At 47.1% G+C, this 13,720-nt stretch overlaps 1 protein-coding gene across 1 annotated transcript in view; it reads right to left on the bottom strand.

Moving 5' to 3' along the window:
* Positions 1-958: 958 nt before the first annotated feature.
* The window catches only part of PRKCH (protein kinase C eta), a 119,857-nt gene continuing 107,095 nt past the window's right edge, over positions 959-13,720 (bottom strand). The window contains exons 13-14 of the mRNA XM_072865707.1: positions 3,484-3,627; positions 959-2,010 (exon numbers count right to left, since the gene is read on the bottom strand). Of these exons, the coding sequence (XP_072721808.1) occupies positions 1,864-2,010; positions 3,484-3,627 (291 nt within the window). The 3' untranslated portion in view covers positions 959-1,863. The remainder of the gene's footprint in view (positions 2,011-3,483; positions 3,628-13,720) is intronic.

The following is a 13,720-nucleotide window of genomic DNA, read 5'->3' on the forward strand; positions in this document are numbered from 1 at the left end:
CCACTTTGAAGGAGCTGGATATCTATAGACCAGGAAAGGGACGAGAGGCTGGCTGGTTGCAATGTGGCCAGAAGATGCCAATGGAAGGGAGGGAAGACCAGAGGATGAAGCTGTGCTTACATGAAAGAGGAGATGCAGGAAAGAAAGAGGGAGAACTGGTATAACACACAAGCACAAAGGCAAGAAGAGTCCAAGGGTAACTGAACCTCTGCCCCACCTGTCAAAGAGTTCAGCTGATGGTTTAGGGGTAGAAGTAAAAGGGACTCAGTCAAGTAGAGAGGGCTTGGGTGGGAAGGGGTAGCACTTGTGTGTAGAGCTCAGCTTTGATTTCTTATTTCTAACTTGGTCTCACAGCAGGTGAGCACGTACATACTGGTGGGTCTGTGCTGTAACGGGGGCCATACCTGTGTAATTTCCTTGACGAAGGCTTCTGCTCCCATGTGTCACCTCCACAGTTGCAGTGGTGGAAGGTCTGTGCAGAATTGTTCCTCTGCTGCACCTCACCTTTCTCTCAAGTTAAAGCATGTGAATAGCCCTATACAAACATGATCAGTTTTGCAAGAGGTTAGAAATCCTTCTTCTTCTCCAGTAATTCCTATCTGCCCAAGGAAGAGGCTATAATCCTGACATACAGCTTCAAGCCCAGCAAGGAGTGCAAAGGTGTGCCAAGGAGCTACAGAAAAATCATCCAACTTCCAGAAGAGCAGGGAAAGCACAGAACCATCTCCTAGTGTGTCTGGTTTCTACAAGCTACACTGAAAAATTGTCTCAGTCTGCCTGTAGTAGAGGCTTGAGGCTGCAACAGATAAGAAGTTCCCTGTGAATAATAAGCCCTTAAATCCAAACCAAACCAAGTCACCCTATTTCTTAGATAAGGTTTATTGTTCTCATGGGAGAAAGTTGTCCTTTTGTGTCACCTGTTGGTCAATGACTCTGCTTTCAAGCAGTCTGCCAGCTCTGCGGCTCCCATCACAACGATGCTACAAATAATTTAAGCGCTACCACTTTGGATCAAAATTTTAATGAGGCACTAAACCCACAAAAGGGGCTCTGTATAGCATAATTAAATAGAATGGGCCCAATAAACAGTAAAGTTTTACAAGTTACATTATAGTTGAAAACAGCTGGGAGGCAAAGAAAGGAGCATTGAAGATGCATGATGTAAAAAGGCATTTCACAGAATGCAAACACTAAAACTTTTCATATCGCACAAACAGTAAAACACTACGAGCACGTGACTTCCCTTTGATTTGGAAGAATCTGTGTGGGGCACAGGGCATTTGTTTTTTCCTTCTGCTAGTCAGCACAATGAAATATTTCACATGGAAACCCAAACAGTGGCAAAGACAGCCATTTGTCCTTCGGAAAGAAATAAATACTGCAGAAACAGGTAAAGTCAGTAGGAACATCTGGGTCAGTCAGGCCATGGGATGCTGGATCATGGCTCCAAAACGCCAGACAGTGCTGGGACTCCTCAAAATAGTCTTGCAAACAATCAGAATTGTAACAAGTCTGTTTGGCTCAGAGCTGCAACACACTTGTTTCATGCTCATGCTGACTCCTCGAACCCTCTGCAAGCGGTGACGTTGAGGCTGAGCCAATGAGCTCAGCATTCAATTCTCTGTCTGCATCAAGCTATTTACAATATCATGTTTGTTCCCTGTCAATATTTGATCCAAGAGCTGCATAAACCCTACAAACACAGGAAGGTTTCAATTTCACATTAAGGTAACGTTGACAGTGGTGCTGCTGTATCGCTTAAAGTCAGTGCACTGTTACTCCTTGAGAATGAAATTTCTGGTAAACTTGGTTTTCATTTCATTTCCCCCCAGTCCTCTCAGCAGCCCTTCCCCAGAGCCGTAGCTATTGCTGCAGTTCTGGGCTTGTGAATGAAAAGTTTCTAAATTCATCTTGGTTTATCATCGGAAGAATTCCTTCTTCAATGGGAGTCAGAATGGGCTCCTCTTTTATAAAATCTGGATCAAAGTTGCTCACGTCATCTTTGGATTTCTGTCAAACGGAAAAGACAAAGGAAAGAGATGTCAAAAATACACATCATCTGCTTGATACTCGCTCTGCATCTTTATTCTGAGTGCAGTGAACCGTCACCTCCATAACCCAGGCTGAGCTTACTGAAAGCTTTTTCTGGGGTTGGACTGGGAGCAGCTGAGTGCCCCCACAGAGCCTCTTACAGTGCAAAGCCTTTTAGAGCCTCTGCAGGCTTCTGACAGGGAAACCCCTCTCTGATTTAACTGACACCACCTCTTGATGGGTTGCCTGCCCGGACACGGCAGGGCAGGGCACATAAATCAGTTCCTTTCCTCAAGTGGCAGCACAGACCCAGCCATTCGAAGCAGTTATCAGCCGTGTTTCCAATTAGCTGACTCCACACAGGCCCTCCTTATCTGTAGAGTGTCTCAGCTGGGTTTTGGGGGGGAGTACACTCCTCTATGTGCGAGCCATTAAACTTGCACAATAATGAATTACTGGGCCGTGGGAAGACAAATGGCTTGCCTCCAGGTGCTGGATTCCTTGATGCGTGCCACAAAGTGGGACTGTTTACAATGCACACACACAAACCGGGTTTGTGGCACATTTTGACAAGGCGTGTGTTTTTCCTGCATCCAGAACAAGATGTTTTATTGACAATGAAGTCTAATGGTCTCATGTTCCCAGATCCTGTCCAGCTCATGGCGGCTTGAGGAGGCTCCCTTTGCCTTTGATTCAGGTCAAGAAACAACTCAAGAGCTTGATCCTGAGCTGCCAGAGCTCCCCCAAGTGCCTGATCCTGCACCCCGTGATCTTCACGGAGCAGGACTGGGCCACATTGCCACTAAGAGCTTGCAGAGTGACCACAGCATGAGACAAAGCCACTCCAGGCAACAATTTCAAAGGCAAGGAAGCCACAGAGAACCTTTGAAAGGCTCTCCATGGAGAGCAGCACTCTGCTACCACAGAGCATCCTCAGGGATGTGGCACCACTGGGAAAAGGAGCAGCACCGTGTCCTCTGCAGCCTGTCTGCCATTTGAACCACTCTGCTGACAGTGGCCTGAGCAGGGAACACAGTGCTGGGTGTTGCACAGACAGAGAGAGACAGCCCCGTTGTGAAGGGGTAGGTGGGATGGGCAGGATGAGGATTACTTACCCTGTTTTATAACTGGGGCAAGGCAAAGGGTAGTTAGGTGCCTAATCTGCTGCAGTTGCTTTTTACAAACCTGCATCTTTTGGTTGAGCTGCCTTTGGAAATCCAGTATAGAGGGGAAAAGTGACCTGTACAACATCAGGTGGCCAACCAGCAGCCAAGCCAAGACCAAAAGCCTCATCTCCCAGCTCCTGGGCCAGGGCTTTTGTGTCAAGATTGCCCTTCCTTCACCTCCTTTCCTGTCTCACGGGAATAAACCTGCTTATAAAGCCCAGAAGAGGAAAAAAAAAAAACCAAAAACCACCAGGGATCCCTTTCCGCCACCCTCCTTCCCACGTACAATTCGGGGCCTGAACGGTGGCTCCATCTGACGCTGGTTCAGCAGGTCCCAGTCCAGATCTTTGAAGTAGGGGTGCCGCAGAATCGCGCTCTCGCCGCCCAGCCCAGGGCTGCCCAGCCGCATGTTGGGGTTCTTTGTCATGAACTGCAAAACAAAAAAGGCTGTTTGTTTCCTCCCATCCGGTAGGGCCATGGGAGAGGGACCTAATAGCAGGCGCACAAAAGCTTGTCCTCAGCTTTCCTGTTGAACCCAGTGGCTGGCCAGACTTCTCAATTTCATTGTACTGGAACTGCATGCAAGGAACTTGACTCATTCTCTAGAGGAAGAAGTCAGGGTGTATTTCTCCTTGGTCCCTTTTCTTTTGGTCAAATCCTAGGTTACCACAATAAGAAAAGAAAGTTGAATTGCATCGTTTGCAACATTATAAATGTTGCACAATGGTTTTGATGGTTATTTATTTCTGTATTAATTTCTCAAGAATACAAGCTCGCTCTCAAACGCTGCTCACCAGCCAGCCAGGCTTTGGACTGGAGTCAGTCCTGAGCTGTGTCTTTTTCCTAAACCTCAGCCTGCTGACGTGCAGCCAGAAGCCTACGCTTTCCTTCCTGTCATCTCAGGAAACGGAGGAAAATTAGCAAGGCACTGGCTTTTAGAGCCCCACAAACCCTGAGAAGATGAGAGCAGACAGGTGACCATCTCCTCTCTCGATGGTGAAACTCTAAAAGAGGATTTCTTTTGGTAACATTTTTACTCTGCTACCAGTGAAAAGAAATCTCAAACCTCAGCCAAAGTGCCCTGATTTGCCAGGGAGCAATAAGAAAAGCCGCACATCATGCGCACAGCGCGAGAGGGCCCTGTGGGTGCCCTTAGGTCCCGACAAGAATGATGAAGTGTGAGTGCTGCAGATATTTCTTAAGGGGAAGGAAAATATTGGGGGAGGAGGGGAATCCTTTCCCCAGGCAGGAAAAGAGCTAGTTGGCTTGTTAATTTAGGATTATAGTTCTTAAAAATTCAGTAAAAACCAATCTTTCCCCTCCCCTCAAGTATTTCTAATTCATTAGAGAAATGAGGTTATGTTTAAACTGGGAAAATAGCTGCTTTTATTTGCCTATTGAAACAGCAGCATAAAGCAAGCTCCACTCTGGTGGAGGTGTCCAGACGATTTCCTCGAAGATGAAAGAGCATTATGTTTAGCAAATAGCTGAACCAGCCAAACCAGACAATCGGTCACTGTTTCAGGAATGACCAAGTCTGCTGCATCTCAGCAATGGGGAAATGAAAAGAAGGGGAGGTGCAGTGAGACCAACTTCATTCTGACTGTAGGAGCTTTTCAGAAGGTACAAATTCTCCTAGGACGAGCGGATAAAAGGTCTAGTCATTCCCTACCTAGAGAGAAGATGGGGAGAAGACAGACAACTGCCAGATTTATTTTAGAAGTCTCCCCAATACCACATCCTGAGGGGGCTTCAGAGCCAAAGTAGATGGGGCATCTGCAGCTGAGACCTTGCAGGACCCCAAACTCTGCTGACATTATCACAAAAACACAAGCTCCAGCCCAACCTCCTGAGCCCTTCAAGGACACGTGCTGCCATGGGATTCTGCTACAGCAGAACTGTTTTCCCCCATCCCACCCCAAAACATCAGTAGAAAGTGCTGCTGAGCACACCCAGATTTGCAAGAGCAGTCACCAGGACAGGAGCGAAGCCGACACAGCTCTCCGCAGCTGGGGTCTTCCCATGCTCGCTCTGGATTCTTCAGCCTTTTGTTATGCAGCATTTCCATGGTCAGGCCCAAGGACAAGCACAACTTCTCTGACTCCCCAACCCTTTCGACCTGTTTTTCTCCCTTGCTACAATCAGAACCCAAACACTATTTGTTTCCCAAGAGACTCTGCCCCAAAATTTCTGTGGGATACTGCTCTCCAGACAACACCTTGGTTTCCAAACCATAAATGGGTCAAGCCAAAAGCTCTCAGAGACCTGGTTCAGACAAGCCTTTGCAAGTCTTAAACTAAAACTACTTTGGTTTGCAAAAGAGGCCAGAAGTCTCCTGGCAGCCCCATCTTTCTCTAGAAATTCCCTGCCCGGCTTCTTTGTCCCCACAGATGGATATCTGCACCTCACTAGCTCTTATTTGCATTGCTGGAACACCTAGAAAGCTCAAACAAGATCAGAGCTTGCTGGTGCTGGAAGTGGTATAGACCAAAACAGTCCAAAAAGACAAGACAAAGAGGAGAGAAGGAGAGCTGGGAGTAAGTCCCACGTATCCTGGCTCTTGACCTACCACCGCCTCCATTACACCAGGAAGCTTCTGCTGAATCTGGAGGGGGAAAAAAAAAAATCATGAAAGCAGATAATCACTGAAAAGCGCTGGTAACATGCTTTGCTTGGGTTCCCATTCATGCTCAACCATATAAGACCAAAACCTAAACTGGACCGCCCATTCCCAGACCAGTTCAGAGCCCTGGGATATAAAAGTGTGTTTACATTCCTATTTGCTTGCTTTATTCCACATGATGCCAAAATTGCACCAAGCGAAGGCATCCAATGCAACAAGCTGAGAGCCAATATAAATGCATTCCTGGTTGCTTAAAACACCCTTTTTATAAGGACAATGAGGATTAGCCAAGGGCCATCCCTTGAGGTGGGCTGTTTTGAGCTCTGAAAAAGCAAAACTTAACAGTCAAAACAAAATGACTGTTCAAATTTGACTGGCCAGCTCTGATTTGTGCATTGGACCTGCAGATTGAGAAACTTCTGCAGGTCCTGGGTAACTCTAGGCACCGTCTACCCCGTGTTGGGTGCTCAAAGGAGGCAGGAGGAGAGCAAAGGCTTCAAATTCACCCACTGCTGGAACACGACCCCCCGGCTGGCTGCTGAGAGCAACGCCGGGCTGCCACAAGACCCCTCTGAATTAATCCTTGCCTCTGACAGGAGTGAGCTGACCCATGGGACACCTGATCAAACAGCACCTTCCCCAGCTGCCAGGCATGAGCTCAGTGCTGCTGCCTCTCTTGGTCTGTAAAAACAGGGCTTTGAAGCACACGGGTACCAAGGGCTGGAGTGATCCACCAGCACCATAAACCACTCTGGACAGGTTTCTCTAAGCTTGTTTCCCAGATACTGCAACCCCCCAACATAGGCTAGCAGGACCTTGAAAGTGAATGTAAGTCACGCACTCTAAAAAGAGTATCAACGCAGCGTGAAGAGGCTTCCCTTTCACGGCAGTCAAACTCATACTGATCCGCTCCAACAAGAGGGTGGGATATCATTTCAAAGGATGGTCGGTCTCTTATCGTTAACTTACATCCCTGATAAACGTATTGTACGCTGCGCTGAGACCTCTCAATTGCATCTGTGCATGGGAACCGGCACTGAAAATGTTTTCTTTAAACATCATCCTGCAGTACCTGAAATACGTTCCTGTATTCTGGGCAGCCACAGCATTCCTGCAGGTTACTCAGCCTGTGGATGTACACACGCCTCCCCACCCAGGGGCTGTGACAGAAAATGAGAGATTGGCCATTGCTGCTCTTCCCTTACATAAAATCTACTGGTGAATTTTGGAAACAGCCGGTCCGTCACAGCCTGGTGAAGGTGGGGTGTTTTCTCTGGGAAGCAGCTCCAGTCTTTATTTGACAATGGGGCTGAAAAGCAGGTGTGCAAACCATGACCCCAACAGAGACAGTACCCATGCTTTGCACTGGAACAGAGTGACCTGCCTTACTGTAAGAAGGATATAAAATTAAAGGATGAAAATTTTGAAGCCAGTTTCCACTAAAATGAATAACTAACCCTCTCAAACACTATTTGAAGTCACCAGAAATTAATGCACTGACAAAGAAGTAGATGACGTTTTAGTTTGTATTGTCCAGTATGTCAGGAAAAAACAAGACTATGATGGCCTCTCAAAGACTCAAAAGCCCATGAAAGCTCTTTCTCTCTGCCTTAGGCAGTACTGACATTTCTCTGCTGCAGTAGGGCAGCATCTGACAGCCAGTCTCATGCCGCCTCTGCTATCTGATGGCACTGCTAGCAAAGCAAACAAAGAACTTGGGATTTCTGAGGAACTTAATTAGAAGCCCAGCCTTCAACTCTGAAATAAGCAGCTGGAGCCCATGCCCCTGTCTCTGACCATGTAAGAAGCGCTTCTGAACCAAACAGCAGCAGGAGGGGGAAAGCTGCGTGCCCCGAGCACACGGACGCTGCCCGCCCTCTGCGCACATCCAGGCTGTGCAGGGGAAAGGTTTTCAGAAGTGCAGCTTATCTTTCATCTGATCCCTTCGGCTGCATTCAGAAACAGCTGGAAAATGTCTTACGAAGTGTTGGCTGTTCCTGGCATCCATGGGAAGGCCAGAGTTGGAGGACTCTTGCTTCGCAAGTTGGACAGCCCTAAATGTCCTTCCAAGTACAACCCTCCAATGTTTTTGCAGGTGATGAGAGATGATGTTCAGCAGAAAGTTTTTTGTGGCAAAATGTCATCTCCTAATGTTTACTGAGTATCTCTAATTTTGCATGATAGTCCAGAATCCAGCATGAATCTCAACTTCTGGCACACAGAGCCCAGTGAAGAAACGCAAAAAAATTCAACAGTAATGACAACAAGGCAAACCAGAAATGATTCTGAGCAAAAAGAAACATGTAATCACCCAAATCCAAGATGCCTCTCAGCAAAACCAATAGCAGGACTTTCAATCTTAAACTTGAACCAAGCCATCAAGCCCTCGCTCTGTGATCATATCCAGCCATGGGGGATTATCCCATTCCTGGTGTAAAGAGCCCCTTGGGAGCATCCTCAGACTGGGTCCCTTTGGACTACACCAGCTTGTCGAGCAGCAAACCTGAGCGAGGCTCTCGCTGACCTCAGCTAACCCTCTCAGCAGCATCGCAGCCAAAATCAGCAGCTGGAATGAGCCAAAAACATGACTTCACAAAATCATTTGCAAACATTTACTGAAAGAAAATGCAGCAAGCCATGACAAGAAGTTAAAAACTGGAGATTAGTCCACAGAGGGCCCGTGAAGTTACAAGGAAAAAATGCAGACATAGCAGTGCCAACCATGAGGAAAAATTTGCGTCAGCCCTGGGAGCTCAAGCTGTGAGCAGGTGAGGGAGAGCAGGGGACCCGCGCCTGTCCTCCCTCACCCCCTGCATGGCTCGGACCCTGCTGGGAAGGGATCCAGGTCTCCCAGTCTGCTGGGCAAGGCTGTACTGGACTGCTCTGGTGCTGCTCACATGCAGCGTTGCAACTTCCGTCTCAAGAGGCTGAGTTTGCAAATCAGTCTAATGGCCTGGAAGTTGGTGAAAGGATGTTTGCACAAAACAGATGTTTCCAAGCATTAATTTCCTTGAATTTACAAGTTCCCTTCCTCAATACTGGAATGCCTGATAAGTTTATACGTAACTTATGTATGCGCTATTTGCATCAGGATAATCAATTTAATGAGTAATATCACAGTGAGTAGATTACATGAAATTGCATCACGTTCTAGGAAACTGAACAAGCCCAGACCACAGGAGTAATGCACTTCAGGAACAGGAATACAACTTTCTGCTCAGCCATTCCCTTCACATTGACAGCCATCTGGACAAGGAAGAAATCGTTATTTCTTGTATTAAAGAAAGTCTTAGACGCACCAGCTCCCATCAGGGATCTGTTGCGCTGGGCAGGGCGCATTTACCTTGTAAGAGAAAGCCCATGCCCCTGAGCAGCTCATCTTTCAAATGCAAGCGCATGACAGAGATGGAGGCTCTCCCCCATCTTCCAGGCAGGGCCCAGGGGCCCAGAGAAATTCATCACTTTATTTTGCCAGGAGCTCAAGGGCAGCCCATCGCAAATCCGATGGCAGACCCTCAGTCCCACCTCCTCTCCATCACAGCTTCCACGTGCCTCAACGGGCCCCTGTTCAGGACTGTGCCAATGCAATAGTCAGCCCCAACCCCTTCTGTTAAAGGAAAGGAAGATTTCCCTGTTCATGATATTAACATTTCCTGCCTGTTGGTGTTCCTCCCATGTTGCTGCCAAAGTGAAAAGCAGCAGCAGCACAGGAGATTAACACCCCACAGTCTCCACTCTAGTAATGAAGGAGAGCAGGGAGATCGGGAGATACCCAATACGCTCATCTTCATTAAGATTCATGAACTAAACTAACAGGGCAGAAATTAACTCGAAAGGAAATAAGATTTCTCAAAGATCTATTTGATCTCAGACAAAAGGGAATCGTTATATAAATAGAGCAATTACTCTAATTAAGGCTTCCCTCCATGAATCTCTCGACTGAATGCTGCAGTTGCCGAAAACAGTTTGGCTGCCTATTATGTAAGGCAAACAAACCCACAGTCTGGGGTTTCATTAGCCTTCATCCACCCCTAAACAAAGGAGAAGAAAGATGGCTCTATGGCTCCGTCTGTTAATGTCTGTATTATTTTTAATGATTGGAAGCCAGGAGACACTAGCATAGCAGAGAGACTTTTTTTTTTTCTTTCTTTCTTTTTTTTTTAAATAAAAAGCTGTTCTTTTGAGCCAGTCTTGTCTTTTGCTCTCTTGGGCAAGGCTCCCATCACCCTCCAGCACAGTCCTGCCGGGGCGATGCTCACAAGTGTATCTCGCTTCCCCTTACAGGAGCAATCCAGGGCTCGGACACACCAGTGGGTTAGGGGGAGCGAGGGAGTCAGCACGGCCTGATTTCACTAAATGGTGTCAGCTGAAGCTCCAGGGCCCTGGGAGCAGGGTGGTCCAAGAGCTCTCCCGTGGAAGTCCCCGTACTTACGGCAGCTCAGCTGGTGCCGGGTAACTTAAACTGCAGCAGTTCGGCTGTGGGTGTGAGCCAGGCGCTTGGGAGCCCGAGCCCTACTGACCTTCAGTGAGGATTGTGCTGCTGAGAATAGGACTTGGAGTCATTGCGGCTCTCTCAAGCGCTACCTCTATTTTACACTGTGGATTTGCTTTGACTGCAGCCATTAGAGGCCACGTGCCATTTCAGCTTCCTACCCTACACACAGCAGGATCGATTGCTAAAAGCCCTGATTCGTACCAGCGCAATTCATCGTGGTGCTGAGCCAGAATATGACCCATGCGTGCACAGGGTGCTTCTACCCCCATGCTGGGGTCCTGGCTACAGAAAACTGTGAGCATGTGAAATCCTTCAGTGCAGAGAAGGTCCAGTGAGTGCAGTGCCAGGGCTTAGAAGTACAAGACTGCCCTGAAAGCATTTTAAGAGGGGGGGCGGGGGGCAGGGAGGAAGACAGAGAGTGTGAGATCTCAGTTATTTCCTTTTCCAGATAAAAAAGGGATGGGAAGGGAGGTAAAAACCAGTCTTCAGCTGTGCTCCTAAAAGCCAGAAGACTGTAACACTAAGCATGACAGCAGTCACATGTTTAATGCACCAGCCGCAGGCCAGAAGGACAAAATGTCAGTGCAGTGGATATTAAGCAGATAAATTTGATCTCACTTTCCCCTAGTGCAGAAATGGCTGCTCGATGCTGCCCAGCCAAAGCTCAAGGGAACACGAGGGATTAACTGTATTGCAAACAGTGCTGAGCAAGAGAGATCAGCAAAATAAACCAAGGCAGATAAAGCAACTCACGTGTGGGATAGGCACATCTGGCTCCAAATTTCCTGGTGGTGTAAACTGATGTAACTTTGCTGACTATCACCAGGAGAGGACTTGGCCCAAAATATGGGAATTAAATGTTGTCTGAATAGCTGCAAACTTCCTTGCTGTGCTGAAATCTACCTGTGTCCCTGCCTTTCCCCACTCGTCAACAAATAACTCATCAACACCAATGCAGAATGAAAAGGCCACAAGTATCAAATGCATACTGGCCCCTGATGATAGCTAGCTGTTTTTGACACTTCTGCCTTTAGTACTCCTGTAATAAATAATAATAAACAGAAATTAACTTTAGTCATTAGATATATGGAATATTTAACATAGGTTTTGGTCAAGATGTCACTCCAGAAATCTGTGTTTTCAGAACTGATGAGTCAACCCCAGTTCCCACGTGGGTCACCAGCTGCACAGGCTGCTCAGACAGTACCAAACTGTGGCTGCTGTTTTTAAATTACCCCAACTGGATTATAGGTACAACATGGGGATATGCAGGTCAATTACTAAATCAATACATCAATCAGAGTAACACAAACATGGAGGGGGAATGAGCATCGCACTTATTAACAGACTGGGGGCATGATCCCACTCTTGTTTTAAGCAGTGGTAAAATCTCCCTAGGGTTGCACGGGAAAACAATTAATCCTTTTCTGATAGATTCCCAGTTCCTCTTGACAAGACTATTACACAACCCTGGGTGGCCTATTTACATAGGGTCAAGTACAAAGAGGACTAAAGTGCCCCAGAAAAACTTGTAAAGGCCAATTAAGAAAAAAAAAAAAAATCACAGGAAAATACTTCAAAGGAGCTTTTTTGTGGTCTTGGTTATATTTCGATTCTTTTAATTTTAAAGTTCCTGAAAAGACACAGCAGGTCAGAAAGTTCAAAGCTGGAAGGACGAGTAAGACCTACAGCCCTGAATAGCTCGGACAGTCCGAGATTTGTCACCCCTGCAGCGGTGCTGAGACCTCCCAGTTAGATGGGCTGGCCCCCTCCCCTGGGGGCTGCACAGCAGGAGCTGGTCCCACCATCCAGCCATCATTTCCATCTCCAGGTCAGACCCAGGTTCTCAAGGGAATCCTTGGGCCTTCCCCCAACACTGGATTTTAATGGACTTCACCAAAATGCCTTTGAGGGTCTATAATCGCACTGTTTAACTGTGGCAGAGCTGAGAAGGGAGCCCAAGCAACAAGTCTTAGGCTCGGCCACGGGAATCGCTTCTTCCTGAGCACCTAGGAGCAAGCAGAAGAAGAAGAGGGGGAAGACAAAGTCCACACAATGAATGCTCCTTCACTTTTTTTCCCATCCCTGGCAGGAAAGAGGAGGATGAGTCACACCTGACATTACAACAGGCAGGGTTAGGAGCTTTTGTTATGAAGCAAATCTGAGCCTGCACACCACAGACTTAAACAAGAAGCTAATTTCAGCCTATTGGAAAGGTAAAAGATCTAATGACTACTTCAAGATTATTTTGGCCTTGGCAAGCTATATAGAGACAGCTTTAGTTTTCTTTCACAGTTAATTATTCAGAAGCATGGGACTATTACTGTGGGGAAGAGGAGCACATCAGAAAGGGGTGTGATCGATCGACAGAAGAGATTAACATCACTGGGGAAAGCTGTTTGCTGTTCGAGAATTAGGAGGCAAAGCATAGGAGGCAGCATGTTACAGAGATGGATATCCACGCTCAGGCAAAAGAGGTAAGGCGGCAATCTGTGGTGGAGCACAGCCTTGTCACTTCACCAGTGTGCGCTTATGGCAAAAATGGTCTAGACGAGAGATCATTTAAAACTGCAGAACTCCTTCCCAGCTGGGAAATGACAGGCTCCGGAGTCCTGCTTTTGCTGCAGAGGCTCCAGAGCCAACCAGGAAATGCAAGATGAAAGCATTTCTAAAACACAAAATAAAGAAAAAAATGTTTACACAGATCCCACATAGAGTTTCACAGAGAGATTCAAATATTGGCCTGACTCTGACAGCCAAAGCTTAATCAAACTGTGCAAGAGGATTTATGGAGCCTGCCAACTCTGAAGAGATGCCAAAGAGAATAATTTATTGGCATATTTGAAGGCATTTTTAATATCTGCCTTTGTTAGCAGGCTCCTCAGCTCTGAGGATAAAGCAATGAGCTCATCTAGTTCCCTCTTTGATTTCAGTGGGCAACCATTGTGTTGTTCCTTTTCCTTTTAATCTTTGTCTAAAAAAATACTCCCGGCATCTGGTTCATTCAGAAACAAGTTCATTCGGGCTGTTCCAGCACTGCACATGAAACAGATTTTCTGCCTTTTTCTGTCTGTTGGAAAGAAAGAACCTGGCCTGGATCTGTAGGATGCAAGTGCAAAGGAGAGACGTATGCCTTGTGCAGAGTGACATAAAGGAAACGTAGGCAACCTTGCACCACCAGCATACGGCTGCCTCGTTTCACACCTTATAAGAGTCCAGGAGAGGCCTGGGGAGCACAAACAGGGGGGTTTGGTCTAGCTCACGCAGTGGCCAAACTGACCGCCCAGGGCTTAGGGAAAAGGCAAGGCACAAAGGCAGCGGGAAGCACGTACGCATTGCGCTTGGATGTGCCAAGCAAAGCACAGCCCAGGTATTTTGAGTCGTGTTGCTTGCTGTAGCGTGCAG

This window comes from Ciconia boyciana, chromosome 6, assembly GCF_034638445.1.
Source record: "Ciconia boyciana chromosome 6, ASM3463844v1, whole genome shotgun sequence".
Taxonomy (NCBI): domain Eukaryota; kingdom Metazoa; phylum Chordata; class Aves; order Ciconiiformes; family Ciconiidae; genus Ciconia; species Ciconia boyciana.